Source organism: Diabrotica undecimpunctata, chromosome 3 (assembly GCF_040954645.1).
Source record: "Diabrotica undecimpunctata isolate CICGRU chromosome 3, icDiaUnde3, whole genome shotgun sequence".
Classification (NCBI taxonomy): Eukaryota; Metazoa; Arthropoda; class Insecta; order Coleoptera; family Chrysomelidae; genus Diabrotica; species Diabrotica undecimpunctata.
Window position 1 is genome coordinate 117,001,600 of NC_092805.1, and position 16,548 is coordinate 117,018,147.

At 30.5% G+C, this 16,548-nt stretch overlaps 1 protein-coding gene across 2 annotated transcripts in view; it reads right to left on the minus strand.

The window, feature by feature from the left end:
* LOC140437275 (glutaminyl-peptide cyclotransferase-like) overlaps window positions 1-16,548 on the minus strand; it is a 58,902-nt gene that overhangs the window by 11,288 nt on the left and 31,066 nt on the right. The window contains exons 4-6 of one of the 2 annotated variants that reach the window (XM_072526704.1): window positions 16,112-16,242; window positions 9,457-9,598; window positions 847-1,025 (exon numbers count right to left, since the gene is read on the minus strand). In XM_072526704.1, the coding sequence (XP_072382805.1) occupies window positions 917-1,025; window positions 9,457-9,598; window positions 16,112-16,242 (382 nt within the window). In that variant the 3' untranslated portion in view covers window positions 847-916. Of the gene's footprint in view, window positions 1-846; window positions 1,026-9,456; window positions 9,599-16,111; window positions 16,243-16,548 lie in introns of those variants that run through there. The other variant, XM_072526705.1, reaches the window with a different exon arrangement.

A 16,548-nucleotide genomic window follows, 5' to 3' on the forward strand; every position in this document is an offset into this window, starting at 1 on the left:
ACATTAAAAACTTTCCATTTGTAAATACTTAAGTATCTGTAAAAAATTATAAAATTTCTAAAATAAAGTTTTGTTTGTTTTAATTAATTTTATTTAATTGTATTTAATTTTTATTATTTTTTATAAATATTTTTAATTTTTTATAATAATTTTATTTAATTTTATATAATTTTTTATATTTTTTTTTAAATGTTTTATAAGTTTATATAATTTTATTTAATTTAATTTTTCTAAAATTTTTACAATTTTTTATTTTATTGTATTTCATTTAATTTTATTTAATTTCATTTAATTTTATTTAACTTTTACAATTTTTTCATAATTCTTAATTTTATTGAATTCTATTTAATATAAATTAATATATTTTATTTTATACAAATATTTTAAAATAAAACCAAATCAATCTAGTCCTTCTCGAGTTTTTATAAAAAATATATAAAAGTATAAGTGTATATGTATTGTATATTATCTATATTACGGTATACCGCAAGGTTACTACACCCGTCTCAATTTTTCGAGTCACGCTTAATAAGATTTCGAGCCTGTGCAAAACATCATACCGAGCGCTAAGCTAAGAAGTATTCACTTCAAAATATTTTATTATAGTTCATTATTTTTGTCGTTGTTCATTATATTTTCTACTATTCTGACAATACAGGTACGTTGTAAGAAAATGACAACGTCAAATTGGATGGCGTACAATGAATTTGATAGGAAATGATTAATAGTATTCTTTCCTCGCCATTGCATCTTTAAATTGAATAGGATTCTTCAAAATGTTTGTTGAGTTAATGAAAAATATATTATAAACTTTTTACGTTAGGATCCCGGAATTAAAACTCCACAAAATAAAATTTGGTTTATTTGGTCAACACAACACTCTTACAACTAAATAAATATTATATCTACGTTCATTTCAGATGCAGTTTATTAAAGCTATAACAACAGAAGACAATAAAAGTGTGCTTATAAAACGTGATTTATCTGGTGTTAGTGTTTGTGCTGAATTATTTTCCCTCGAATATCTAAAACATGGGAAACACAAAAAATTAAATTATGTTCTGTGTATTGTGTTAATTATATTCAAAAATAAGTGTTATATACCATGTGAATCATGCAAAATTAAAGTTAATAAAATATTTTCACTATTAAAAGAAGTTTACTACCATATTTATTAAAGAATTTGCAGAATGTTTTTTATCCATTGGCCGAAAATTTCTTCCCGCATCTTCGTAGCCATACATTGAGTTTCGTATGTTTTTTAAATCATATCAGCGAATGATTTTTATTTTTCAAAATTTTTTGATGTTTTTAAAAATGTCTCACGCAACATGGGTTTATGACTTGTTAATTTTACACGTATTATGTGTATTTTAATTGCATATTCCCTCTTTTAAGTCACTATTTATATGTTATAATCTTTTATATTTAATTTTAATTTATAAACTACAGAAGGTTAATGTGTAGTATAAACTGTTTGAAGACCATATACTAAATACTTTAAGAAGAATTCCTGAAATGTGTATAACTATAAAAAAGTGATCACTTATCATCATAGACATATCTTACAAATTAATATAGTGAGGGTTGCAATACAGCGTCGTTCCTCCAGTGCGACAGAGAAAACTCACGCAAAGCGGTCCTACATGTCTTTCTAATGGGCCGGATTTATCGACCACGCGACCATGGTTTTATTTTTTATCTACCATTATTAATAAGTCCGGTATTGATATCAAAGTCTTATATCTTAATTATTTTTCTGCATTCGTTAATACACTAGAATTAATTTTAACGAAAAAAACAAAAAAAAACGTAATATTCTTGTCGAATAGTGAAAATAATTTAATAGAAAATTGGGTTAGTACAAAGATACATCTAGGAAAGTAGAGTGGTAAACACAAAAAGAGAGCTACGTTTATTTAAGTCGTATTTTAAGATCTTACCTTATAATTTGTATTTGTATATAACTTAAAATTGCTCTGTACCTTCTATCAAAACATGGAAATATTCTACTTAACAAGAAATATTTTAAAATATATCACGAGTATATCAATATCGTTGAAACCAGCTTAAAAGGATATTCAGTAAAAGTACAACTTGGTGATCAGTAAAATATAAGTGTTTATAAAGGTACTGAGCAGATTGTCTCATTATTTCTTATAAAATCAATTGGAATAAATGTTAATTCTATCCGTACTCTATATCGTTTGGTATTGTGAAGTAATAAACTCAGTGACAGCGAAAAAAACTTTTTTACGGTACTACTGTCCACACGCAGCTTATCAACAGCAAAACCCCATTCATTACTATTATCAGCTCATTTCGCCAGTTGTTTTTAGCTATTACCAACCATTACCAATTTGCCGCGTCGGTTTTCCTAGTATCCTCGTCGATATCATCTCTCGACCTCAGTCTTAACTTGCCCCTATTCATATTTCTCACAGGCAGCGATTATATGGTTCGATTGGGAGGATAACTTTCATGCACTTTTGCCAGGTCTTTCACATCTTACCCTAGCTATTTTTTAACGATATTATATTGCTGCCATCTATTTTTTATTTTTCTTATTAACCTCAAAGTTATATCGTCTTCTCGAGATGCCGTTTCATAGATGATCCTACGTTTTTTTTTGTTCTTAAAAGCTTTCGTTCGATGATGCGTAGGTAAGTTGCATCTGAGTTAAAATAATCCATGTTTCGGACACATATGTCAACACTCGTAGGGTGGATGTCATACATTATGTGGTTTATATTATATTAATGCTTTGTTTGCTTAATTCACCGTAACACTCATTCACCAGTAGTATCCTTTTTTAAGTTATTACTGGTCATGGGGGAATCCACTTTATTTATTGTCGGAATTTACATCTTAGTACGCTGCCATACGCTGATTTAAAACCTACAAAGAGAAACGAAGTGGAAACTATTACTATCGAATTTCTTTGATGTTTCTAATTTTTCACCTAGTACAAAGATCTGGTTTATTATAAACCTACTCTGTATAAAACAATTTTGTACAAAAAAGACTGTATCCTACTGTAGAGCCAGAACCTAATCACAATATACAATTTAATTAATTTCGATGTATTTCTAATTCTTAACAATTCTATTCTGGTCTTTATTTTTTATTTGAAGATTTTGTTCCTTTCTTTGCCGAGCATTCCCACGACACATTGTGTTATATTGGTACATATCTACAAGACATTGTTTTATATTGGTACATCGGACACTAAAAATTTTCCTCGTGCCAAAAGTTTTTTCTGCTTCTCTGTTCTAGAAACATTTTATGTAGTGTGGCGACAAAATTTAAGTGTTGTAAATATTTATGCCTTTGGGCCTCTTTTCTTAGACCGATTTTTAAATGCTTTAAAATGCACTTAATATGCTTTATTTGACGTTACTTTACATCTTTTGACGTTACCCGATGTCTAAAAGCTATTGCTGTCTCTTTCTATCTACTTCGCTCATAGACCTATTTACTCCACTTTGTCTTTCCAATTTGGATTTTCCCGTTTTCAAGGACCTAGCGATTGCCACTCTAGGACTTGTTTTAAGATTCTTGTCTCCGGCATACGTTGAGCATGTCCAAATCACGTCAGTTGTTTCTTCTAGACGTCTTATATTTCCTTCCCTTAACCATGCGTTGCTTTATTACTTCATTTCTGATTCGTGCTTGTCTGGAAATCACATAAAGATCTTCTTGAGATCGATTTTTGTCATGATTTGTAAAACGTGAGATATATATATATATATATATATATATATATATATATATATATATAAATATATTTCTTTTCGACCTACAATTAATCAATGTTCACGGAATATCTCCATTTATTATTATAACAACCCCATAAGGTGCAGTCCAAGTCTATAAGGTACTATAAGGTATAAGGTTGTATAGGCTATATACAAAGCTATAATGTATTGTATAACTACGATTTGTATCAAAGTATCTGGTCTTGGTTCTAGTGATATGCGAATTCTTCTTCTTGCTTGGCCTCACAACTTTGGGTGTGTCTTAGCCGCATTCACTATCGCCCTATCTTCTACGATATTGTGCTTTCAGTTCCCATCGTTGCACCCCAATCGTAGATAAATCTGCTTCGACATCATCCTTCTATCTTTTCTTGGGCCGGCCTACTGATCTTCTGTAATCTGGTCTCTCTAAAAACACCGTTTTTTATAGCTGTTTTCCTCTGATCTTATCACACGACCAGACCATCTTATCCAGTTAGCTTTTATATTTTTATGTTTTCACTACCATACAGATTTAAAAATTCAGCATTGCGGCGACTTCTCTAATCTCTTGTTATTTAGTCAATTTGAAAGGGAAATATCTTTCTGAGAACCTGTTTTTCAAATATCAGCAACTATTTATTTCACGTTGATTGAGGTTCCAGATTTCACTGCCATGTGTAACTGGGTGAAAAATTGATTTGTACAGTATTAGTTTAGATTGTTTTTTTAACGGCGTAGATCTCAATAATGTTGAAAGAGAGTATAATCTATTATCATCTGTGATTATCGCCCCCAGATTCTTCAAATTTCTTTGATATTAGAAGTTGTAACCGTTAAAAGCTATGTTCTGTCTAATTCTAGGCCTTTGATTTTTGGTTATTACCATGTATTTCGTATTTTCTTCATTTATTTGGAAACCATTACCAGCTTCCTCCTTGAGTTGCGAAAACACTTCTTGCAGTCTCTTGTAGAATGAGGCATTGTATCTATGTTATCGGCAAAGGCCAACACCAGTTTTGAACCTTTATTGGCAAAAACCTGTCAGCTCCGACGATATTTTAGTTATTGTATATTCCAAGGCAAAACTAGACAGCAACGGCAACAACGGGTCTCCTTGTCTGAGTCCTGATGTTATACTAAATGGCAATGATGTTCTGTTTCCTATCTTTACCTGTGCATATAAGGTTGTCACGCACATTTGTGTAAGCTCTACTAATTTTCTTGGTGTTAATATGATAATTAGATTAAATTGTAAAATATAAAAATTAATAATAAATATTATTCTGCGTTATTATTCTACGTATAATTATGTTTCACTGCCAGTGTTCTCATTTAGATTAATACAATTACAATATGATAATACGCACTCAATGTATGAGAACTTTTTTCCATCCTCATCCTACGAAGGAAGAAGTAACATTGCGTTTTCATACGAAATGTATTTCACACTTTCAGCACCTTTCTTTCTTGTAACTTAATTCAAAATAAATATTATTTTCTAATCAATACTCACTGTTAATATCTAATTTATATAGTGAATATCTATAAATGGAGGAATCATAAACGATATAAGAAAACGCCGATGGCATTGTTTTCATTTCAGAGACCATTCAATGATTATTACAAAATAAATAAGGATAAACCTAGATTTAAGATTTTTTTCAAAAACACAAAATGCAAACGAAACCCTAATGACAGGGCAAATCCAAATAGAAAAGAATAATGTGTACAAATTTGTGGACCTGTTGAAAACTGACAGATTTGACGGGCCTGGGACAAAAGTTCGGATGGAAACTGCAAGACAAATATGTATAAAATTTAAAAAGGTGTTCACAAACAAAGAGTTTTCTATACACCTCAGATTAAGATCTCTGGTACATTATGAATTTTCCACCTTGTTCTACGGAATGGAAGGTTAGACGCTAAAGAAAGAACAGTGTAATAAAATGTAATTGTTCAAAATGTGGTCGGATAGAAATTTAAAAGGTGTTTACCTTATGACCACTGTGATATCAAATAAATCGTAATATGGAAACACAAGAAGATATAATTTGAGACATACTTCCCTACTGTATATTATTTATTCTTCTTCAAGGCCATCGTCTTTTATATTTGATTATCAAGGGAATTAGTATCTCTAATTAGGTTACATATTACAATGCTCCTTAGATAATAATTAAAATAACTTGCTTAAAAAATATATAGAATATAATCGTCACCGACTGACATTTTGAATATAAACACATATAGATCGTAAGTAATTAAATAAATATCAGTTTAGTATTAAAACGTGTATGTGTTTTATTGATTTAGATATAAATTATCAAAGTATAAATCAAAAATTAAAGCTACCATAGCTAAAATGCAATATGCCTAAAACAATCTGCTATTTTCTAAAATAGTCAAATATATACAAACATTTTCATTTAAATTATAATTATATTTGTTCATTATCAATCACTGGTTATCAATAAGAAAAACTGAAAAATGTGCACCAATAAATAAGATATCAATATCTTTTTTATGTTGTATTATTTTTAGATTAGTAATATCAATAGATTTAAACATTTCAATAACGATATGAGCAATAAAATATTTAAATGTTGACACTTATCTTTTAATATAAAAATAATAATTCTGTATACGATGATTTAGTGTTAAAACGAAAAAAGACTACAAACGTTTGAAATCCCCCTGCCCCAATTTTATGATGAACAGTATTTCCAATGATAGTGCTACAGACATTGGACCCTTGACCTTCTAAGGTACAATGAATGAGTTTCATCGAGCAAAGAGCTCTATCTATCATTGTACTACTCATCTGTTAGATCACTTGATTCACTTTTAAAACGGAACTCAAAGTCACAGACGCAATTAGCAAAATGTCTGGCTGAAGTATGACTAGAGTCATCTAGTATACTGCCTCACAGTGAATTGAACGCTATCGGCTCGCTGGGCTAGCTGAGTCGACAAACAGTACTTATATAAACTTAAATATTACTAAAAAAAACCGAGTACGTCAAGTGTATTGTCTTGTTTTAGATGTGACGATCTGTTAGTCAGTTACTGAAGTATTTCTTAAGAGGTACACTGTCAGATATCTCCCCATATCTTTGATGATCTCCCCGGTGGTTTTCATACAAGATACAAGAAAAGGAAAATAGATTGTACTACGTATTAGTACGGGTCCCATACATAATGTTCTTTTCATTTTTAAATGAGATTACAAATTGGATGATGACATAAATTCAGGAGATTATCATGATGACACGAATGCCAAAAAGTAAGGGAAAAGGTTGGTAGAAAAATAAATCCCTAACTTGTATGTAGGATCAGCTGTTTGTAACCGATAACGCTGCACACCGAATATGAGCTGATATTTATGATTGACTCAAAAAATATGCCATTTGTATCTTTGGTGTTAAAACGGAAACTGTCTATAATCATCAAACGGCATAGACACGATCATGTTTATACGGTACAGACAGGAAGAATTTGGACGAAAAAAAAAATAAGAATTAAAAATCTGTTGAAGTGTTAGTTCAACAATCTCAACATGAGTTACAGTAAATAACTGAAAGAAACTTGAAGATATTGTCAAGATTATTTTGAAAATGAACGTCGCATGAAAGTAGCGAATACAAGGCTAAAAATTTGTCATTTCAAACACATTACGGAACCTCAACATAATTTTGGTTGCCTGTACAATTAATTGTCATTAATAATATTGTCATTTAATTATTATGTATTGTAAGCTTCTTCCTACGCTCTATGCTAAGTAATATTAGTAAAAAACAGGTATGTGTCAACAATCAGGATATGTTTTTTATCAAAAATGTTTAATTCTATCAAGGATAAAAAATATGTATAGTATTTTCCATACCCTAGAGGAATAATCTCGAATATATTTAGTTTTCAGCTTATATATTTCTTATTGGGTGAAATATTGAGTCAAATCGTCATGAGTTTGGTGTAATTAACATTTTTGTCATTTTAATTTACTCAGGGTAACACGCCTGACCCATCAGAAAATATATTTTGTTATATGCTATTCTGTCATACGTCTACAGTATTTATGATTGTATAAATTATTCTAGGACACTGTTTATTTACTTAATCTAGGATACTGTTATGATAATTTCATAATAACTGCAGCAAATTAGACTCCTGAATTCCAGTGCATAAGATCCGAAGCTGGTCGTTATATAGTATCCAAATAAAGAATGTGTCTAGTATACGAGAGTTGACTGTATGATTTTTGACATTTGTGCTATCAAGGAGAAGTGACAAAATATACTATTAGTAAGTTGTTCAATTCTAGTATCATTTTATAGTAAACAATAATAAAAAAGAGTTTGTTTTTATATTTGATTTAGTAAAAACGTAAAAAGGGGCATGATTTATACAAAACAAAAATAAAAACTTCGAATAATTCTACTTCAGAGCAATGCAAGCTGCCATTCAACACAACAATCACAGAACCTATGCTCACTAAAAATATAAAATTGTTACCATCCTCCATGCAGTCCTGATTTAAGTTCTAATGATTTATTTACGTCTCCAAAAGTCAAAAATTAATTGTGTGTTCAATGTTTTTAACACAAGGTGAAGCTGCTGAAGAATTTAAAAAGAAGATTTTATTTACCGATCTTCTGATTGGAACATAAGAGACAAAATATCGTAAAAAGAAATGTTTAAATAATGGGAATATATTGGCTGAGACACTTAATATATATGATATAATATAACTTCAATTTGCACATCAATATGAAACTTTCTCAGATAATTTTAGTTATTAAACCATGTAAGCTGACAGTAGTGGCTAATAGATCAATTACCTTGGTAGCAATCCTGTCTTAAATTCTAGAAAAGCTATTGCAGTCAATAATTAAGTTAATTCTGATAAACCAACAAATAAAATACGGTCTCGTTTGACTTCAGGTGCTCATACGCCACCAGAAAATAAAATTATCACTTCTATCAGAAATATGGCAGCTACTGGCTGTGATACTGTCCTTCTAAGCCAAAATGTATGGGTTCGATTCTCGCCACCAACAACGACATTTTTATTTCTAAAAATTATGACAAGCCTCCCACCGTGCACGTAAAGCCGTCGGTCCCTCTGGGTCAGTGTGCATCGGCACTAGTTACCTGAAACAGGGTTCGGAACATTCCGAAGCTATCTACTCGGCAAAAATGCTATGCGATATATTATTATTGCGGCAGCTACTAGAAGATAAGAAGAATAGGAAGAGTAAAAATTCTTACACTGGTCTACTTTCTTATCCCAACGTCCTCCCTCCAGGACTAGCATTACCTGGTAAAATTTCGAGATGAATATCCACCACCCAATTGAAGCCGGTGTCCTACATAAAAGTATTCTTGGAGTAGTCTCATATCGGCTCATTGTATTCATGTCCAGAACTTATATCATCAAACAGTGTTAACTCAAGCAAAATAATTAGATTTTCTGACCAAATTCTAGTTAAACCAATCCCCTAAGAGCTAAATATGACTAAATTTATTTTTTATAAGATTATTCTGAGATTCATAAGTATTTTTTCTGTCATTTAACAACAATGTAGAAGCCATAAGCATTCAAAATTACTCCAAGGGTATGAAAGAAACTAAAAATAATATGCAAGCCTATAGGGTTTATACTTCTCATATAAACTTTTTCGGTTTTGAAATTATTAACTAATATCTTGGTACTGACATGTTTAAGTACTCTGCCACGAAAATCCTCAACACTTTGTTGATATTCTCCACTACACTCATTTCTACTGCATCTCGGTTGTCGTATTCCGTATGCCAAATTGATCCGAATGGTATTGATATTAAGTGGAGAATCGGTACGTCTAAAAATGAAAACTCACGTTAACTAATAATAAATAAATGAAATAGTTTATATACAATATAGTATGTCTCAGCAAGCAAACCATATGGAAAACTTTTTTATTGTTAACATCAAAAATTCTTCAATTTTTTTTTTCAAAAATAAAATATTTTTTTGTTTTAAAAAAAAACTATTTTATTCTTTAGCGAATTACGCATCTTTTGACACACCTCGTATACGACTAGAAGAACGTTTCAAAGATATGTAGTTAATTGTATGTGTCTCTGACCTTCTTGATGGGATTGCTACGCATTTTTCTTCTTTAAGAAAGATGGATGAGGACTGCTTCTATGATTTTTCTCTTTTACCCGTCTGTTGCTTTCATGACTATTGATGCACCTTTACATTGTACTCTTTGCTCATTGTTCCAAACATGTTTGCATATCTGGGATATTTCAATGTCTCTGTTTTTTATGTATGATTCATGCTCATTTACCCTAAAACTTAGTGGTCTTGAGGTTTCTCCCACATAAAAATTGTTGCATTTATAAGGTATTTTATAAATGGAGTTCTTTGATCTCTCCTGCGTGTTGTTTGGTCTGGTTTTGGACAAAATAGATCTCAGCTTGTTGGTTTTTTTAAATGTTATATTGTTGCCATCTTCAAATCCCCTCTTGTGAGTATTTCTGGATATGTTTCGGTGTTATGTTGTTTCCTTTCTTCAATCATGTAAAATTTCTTGTTTATAAAAGACTGAGTAGTTTCTTCTAACTGAAATACATTTTCATTTAAGCAGATGTTTTGGGCTCTATCATATAATAAAATTTTATCATTCCTTTGTTGATATTTATGATGGTTTGAGTGGTAATTTAAATAGCTGTTGGTGTGAGTTGATTTTCTGTAGATTTTGATTGCATATCCAATATCCTCTGTTGTGATTGCAGAAAAGTTAGTGAGTTGTTGTTTCCTTTTTTTCATTGTGAATTTGATTTATTCTTCTTTACAGTTGATGTCCATCAAAAATTTATTCAGTGTTTGTTGTCCATGAGGAAAAATAGAGGACCATCTACATATCTATAGTGGGTTTTTGGTCAATTTTTTACACAATGTTTCCCGCAACTGCTTCCACGAAAATATCTGTTAATAATGGAGACAATGAAGAGCCCGTGGTTAATACAAAATATTGTTTATAAAAATCATTGTCTAGTTGAAAATAGGTGTTGTCTGCGCTTAATGTAAAAATCAGAATTTTATATCAATCCAAGGGACAGAATCATCCTCAGAAATTCAACTCAATAGCATAGCTATTTGTCTACCATATCAAGGCAAAGTAAGTCAACTGTCAAATTGGCTGCCATAAAGCGCCAATTGATAAACTTCTAAAGGTTAACAATATTTCTTAATTTTAACATTATTTGAAAACGATTTCCTATTTGGAAATCTAAACGTCAAAAACAAATGTAAAATGTAATTTTCATTACAATCGATTGTGGTTTAATCCCGAATAAATGCAATATTGAACTTACACTTTTTTACTTCCAAATTTATTAATAACACAAAAATATTCAGAATATTTTGAATTTAAATAATTTCCATTTCCATGATTTCCTATCAGAAAATTTATCTCCAAAATTGTAATTGAATAATATGATTATTACTACGCCCTTATATTATTAAAGCATTATATTCTATTTCTTTGTTCTAGCTCTCTGCATTCAAAAAAGTAACAAAATCAAACACATATTTTTAGTCGGTCCAGGTGATTTTGATCACATTGTGAATATTGTAATCGTAAAATCAGCACAAAAGTATATAATAACTGGCATAGTCATTAGGTTAGCAAATATTAACATAAAATGTCGAAAATATATAGGTAAAACGTGTCTGTATAAACATTTCCAAATTATACATACCGTCCTTCAATATTTGACGACATATTGTCTACACAAACAAAAAATAAAGGGAAAAAGTTTTTGCGATTCTTCATCACAACCGAAATTAATTTATATTTATTACTACAGTATACTCCCTCTATAAGGAACACGGTTATTACGAGGTTTCGCTTATAACGAGATACATTAGATGTCCCTTGAAATTTCTATTGAAATATAACCGTCTATAGCGAGGCAAATTTGGTTATAACGAGAGAAAATAAGATCCAAAAACGTGTTTTTTACGTTTTTGGTCGGGTCGTGGCTATAAATAAATACCTTTTCAAACAGCCCCTCAATAAACTTAACTGCAGCCCGCAATAAACTTCTTTACAATGAATAAATATAACTGTTTGACATCTTTAGAAAATATGATAGAATGATACTGGACTATTTAAAGCAGTTAAAAATGACAGAGTTCTTAAAATTGCAGAAGCAATAGTTTATGTTATCCTTGAAAATACGCTTTATACATTATGTAGTTGGAAAAAAATATAAGTACAGATTTTTTGTTTTAACGTATATCATTGATAATAAAAGTAAACAACTCTTTTATGTTTTAATATATTTCATTGTTAATAAAAGTAAATAACTTTTTTTCAAAAACGCCATTCAAACAATATTTATTAGCATCTTATATTGCTCCGAAAGGCTTCACCATAGGAAGTTAATGGTTTAGAAAACTACAGATTCATATGTATGCACAGTATTATTATTTTCTGATATAACGAGATCGGCTTATAACGAGGTAATTAGTCTGTCATTTCAGTTCTCGTTATAGAGGGAGTCTACTGTATTAGGTATACTACTATAATTACATAATTGAATCTGAGTATTCTCAAACTATTATTTTAATACAATTTAGTATTTACTAAGTTTATTTTGACCTTTCGATTTCCACTACGTAAATCGTTCTCAAAATACCAAACGTTAATAAATTTTCTTTGTTACTTCATAACAAAAAGAATTCTAATAATTTATTTTATCTTTCATTAGCATTCATATTGACAATTCAGACATAATAAACTTATATTAAAGTAAACTTGTGTGGCTTATTCATAATAAAAATAGTAAATTGTATTAAGATGCCACCAGAAAATAGCTTTTAAAAATCTAAAATCAGTTGCAAAAAGCAGACGCAAGGCGGTTTAGGAGGAGGTTACACTAAGGAAGGTATTTTACAATATAAACTTTTAATACAATATAATCTTAATATGGTTTAGATTGTTTGTGGTTTAGATAGCAATAGTTTGTCCAATCTACAATCCATGAAAATCATATAATTATCAGAACCAATTGAGGATATGTGATACTGTGATACAAGTTCTAACGTTCCGTCACGTAATAAATCAATAAAACATTTATTATTATAATTTAAATATAAATAAATAGTAATTTATAATTACTAAGAGGTCATATTACCTACCTCATAGGTAAATGAAAATTTCTTAAAGTTGATAAGAGTGTGGCATGCGTCGAAACGAAAGATTCGAAACTGTCCTGGGCTGAGTCGTCACTTCTAGAAAGATATTCGACGAAGATGGCATAAATAAAAGGCTTTTTATTTCATAAACCAAGTTTTGTGCCAATTCTTTATCTTTATACAAGATTAAAAACCTTGGTTTTCCAAGGTTTTTAATCCTTTCCATTTACAATCCAGTATATTTTTTGTAGCCTTCCTCCAACTTTCCTCACATACATTGGAAAATCCCATAAGAAGTTATACGAGATACTAGAAGTCGCACGGGGATCAGGAACATATAATGTTTTTAAGCTTTGGTTTGGTTTTCTTTAGTCAGGATTTGGTCTCCGCTTTGGTTGAGAGCTCCTTTAGTGCCGTCCATACCAGAGGCTCGGAATCGGTCGTAGGATCTCAACAATTTTGTTTTTTTTTTGTATAATAATAACTTTTTTGTGATACATTTATATATTTAAACTTTTACTGACCAACATCCTCCTCAATACTTTAAATTTTTCTTTAATAATAATCAAATGTCATTTATTTAATATTAACTATTTATAAGGGGATGCTTTAATACCCCCATAATCTCTCGTATGTCAGATGATTGTGTATACATTTAACCCAAGAGTTATTTTTTTATATATCTTTTGGAATCTATCCCGGCAGAATCGACTTTCCATTTAACTTGAATTTTACTATTCTAATCGAAGCTGAAGTTTTGAAATTTATAGTAGGCAAGTAGATTTTTGATATTGGTATGTATATGGTATTTTATTTTTTATAATTATTCAAATTTCATGTTAGGGTATACATAATTGGTGAGAAATTTATTTTTATATATATTTAGGGATTTCGTTATAATTAAACTTAGTTTTAAACTGTACATATAGGTGAGAGGTATATACTTTAGTTTGTAAGTGGGGCTATCCAAGGAATTAAATTTAAGTTGTCTCTGAGAACGATTTCCGAAGTGGAAATTGAAACGTCAATAAACGTATTTTAACCTTTAATTGTGGCTTATTCCCATTTAAATATAAATTAAGTTGTCTCTGTTTATCAACTAGTAACTAATTAGAGATTAAATTAGGTTGAACATAATATATTTTTTATTAGTACCTCATTGTTTCCAGCTGCAGAAATTACTTAAGACAACTCTTACAGCAGTATAAAATACTGGGGAAGTAACGTTGATAATTTCCTGGCGCCCACAATATCCTTTAGTAAATCCCTTATTTCAGTACTTTTTTTCTCGTTCATTTATACTTGTTTATATCTTTTTTCACATTCATTTCTAGTTAATTGTCTTTTACGGCATGCAAATTTGCCGAATCCTTCGTTGAGCGTCAATTGGTCATTCTCCGGCATAGCCTGCTAGCCAAGCTACATAAAGTCTCAAACATGTTGTGTTGTGAGACCATTTCTGTATTTTGTTACATTTTCTGCATTTCTTGTTGCATTAGCGTACAGCAGCCAACTCCAATTTTTGTTACATTGGAGTGAAGGCTACTTTTCAATTTTATTACAAAGTAATAGGGTCAACAGTTAGGTAACCATCCCTTTGAATTTTAGGAAAAATATATATTAATATATTCAATTATTTTGTTTGTAATGCTGCCTGATAAGTTTGAATCTATGTAATGTGTTTATATTTTCTTGAAAATGGTAATTTCAGATCGTTGTGAATAGATTGATGGTATATTTTTTAAATAGGTCTTGATATCTTATCAGTTTCCTGTTGCCTAGGTACATTGGTGTTTTTTTTTGTATACCAAAATTTGAGGATCAATTTCAATAAAGAGTATCTAGAATAATAGTTTTTCTCTTAGAGAATACGCGGATTTATGTGTGTAAGTTTAACTGGAATATATTCAAAAGTTAAAGCCGTGTTTACACATGCACAAATTCTCGGTGGTTCAACTGTAATTTTTGTTGTTTTTATACATTCAAAGTAAAAAAAGAAAATCTAATACTCTGTACAATATTCGCTTCCTCTAGTCGTTTCCTCGTTACTGAGTGTCGTGATTTGCTACCATACGAATAAATATCTCTATCTGCTTCTATCCTGGGCAGCTCTCTCTCATGAACTCCGAGAATATTTTGGCGCTGGCTTTCTGCACTTGATCTGTCCATCGAGTGGATGAGCGACCTCTCCCTCTGCGATATTATACGTTTCCCAAAATTATAAGAATGTCTAAAAAAAATTTAAGGTGCCTGCGAGACAAACAGAGGAGACAACTCTGAATGTTAAGGTCTTGGAGGATGGAGTGATTTGTTCTGTGTTCTTTCGGATCCATCAGATCCGAAGCATACTCTTCCAACACACATCTCGAAGGCGTCAATTCTTTTCCTATCGTCCATGTTTTAAACCCACAATTGAATATAGGAAAAAGCAAAGCATGTAATTATTTGATTTTGGTGTTCTTCGACCAATCTTTCCATAGTTTAGATAATCGACTAATAGCATTTTTGGCCATTCCTATTCTCACACGTATTTCGGTTTCACAAGAGCCTGTATTAATACTGTAAGATCCTAGATCCTACAGTACTCCTTAACCATTTCAAACTGGTCCAAACTATCATAATTTTTTATTTTTGTTTATCGATCTTGAGACCACATCTATTGGTTTCAGTTTCCACTAGCTGTATCGGGCTTGACATTTCTTCTTTAGATGCAGTTATTGGAGTTCTATCGTCTGCATATTTAAGCTTCGACATGTTTTTGTCTGCGATAGAAATTCCGCAATTTAATTTGTCAAGTGCTTTTCTCACTGTATATTCCCCATAGAAATTAAAGAGACTTGGAGATAGAATACATCCTTGACGGACTCCCTACAGATTTTAAAAAGGTTGCACTTACGGTTTTCAATTCTTATTCTGGTTTCATTGTAATGATTGTTTTGTGTGTACAATACAATTATTAATATGTCCTACCAAACCTACAAGAAGTCCAAGAACTTAACTTAATCTGAACTACTATTAAATGTACTATTATAGTTTATGGCCTGAACTGTTTCTGGCTTTATTTTAATCGTCCATCCAGCATTCAGTTACAAACAAATATAAAATAAGAAAGCAATCAAGCAATTTTAATTGAATAAATAAAAACTTGCAAAACGTCGCTTATAATGAAAAATATACTTACTTCTTTGCAAAAATGGTATGTGATCATCTTCTATACCTCCAGACTGACGTCTTTTTACAAAACGTTTTTGAGAACCTTCTAGTAAATTCAAATTTCCTAAACGAGTCTCAATGTCGGCAAGTCGTAAGTACCTGTAATTTTTTATTTGTAGTTAATATATATCTAACATTAAGATGACAAATAGGTATCGAACTAATAAAAAAAAGGTGTTTAATATATTATCTAGAAACATATTGAGTTCAGTAAATTCTTTCCGACAAAACTTCCTTAATAGTAAAATATGCAAAATATTTTTGTTTTGTACAGTATTTAAAGTGATATACACTAAAGCTTTTGTACAACCATCTTTCGTGTGTTTTGGGGATTGGTCTAGATGCATAGAGTATATATTTTGTATATACTGTAGATGGTATTAAGTCTTCCTACATCAGATGTTT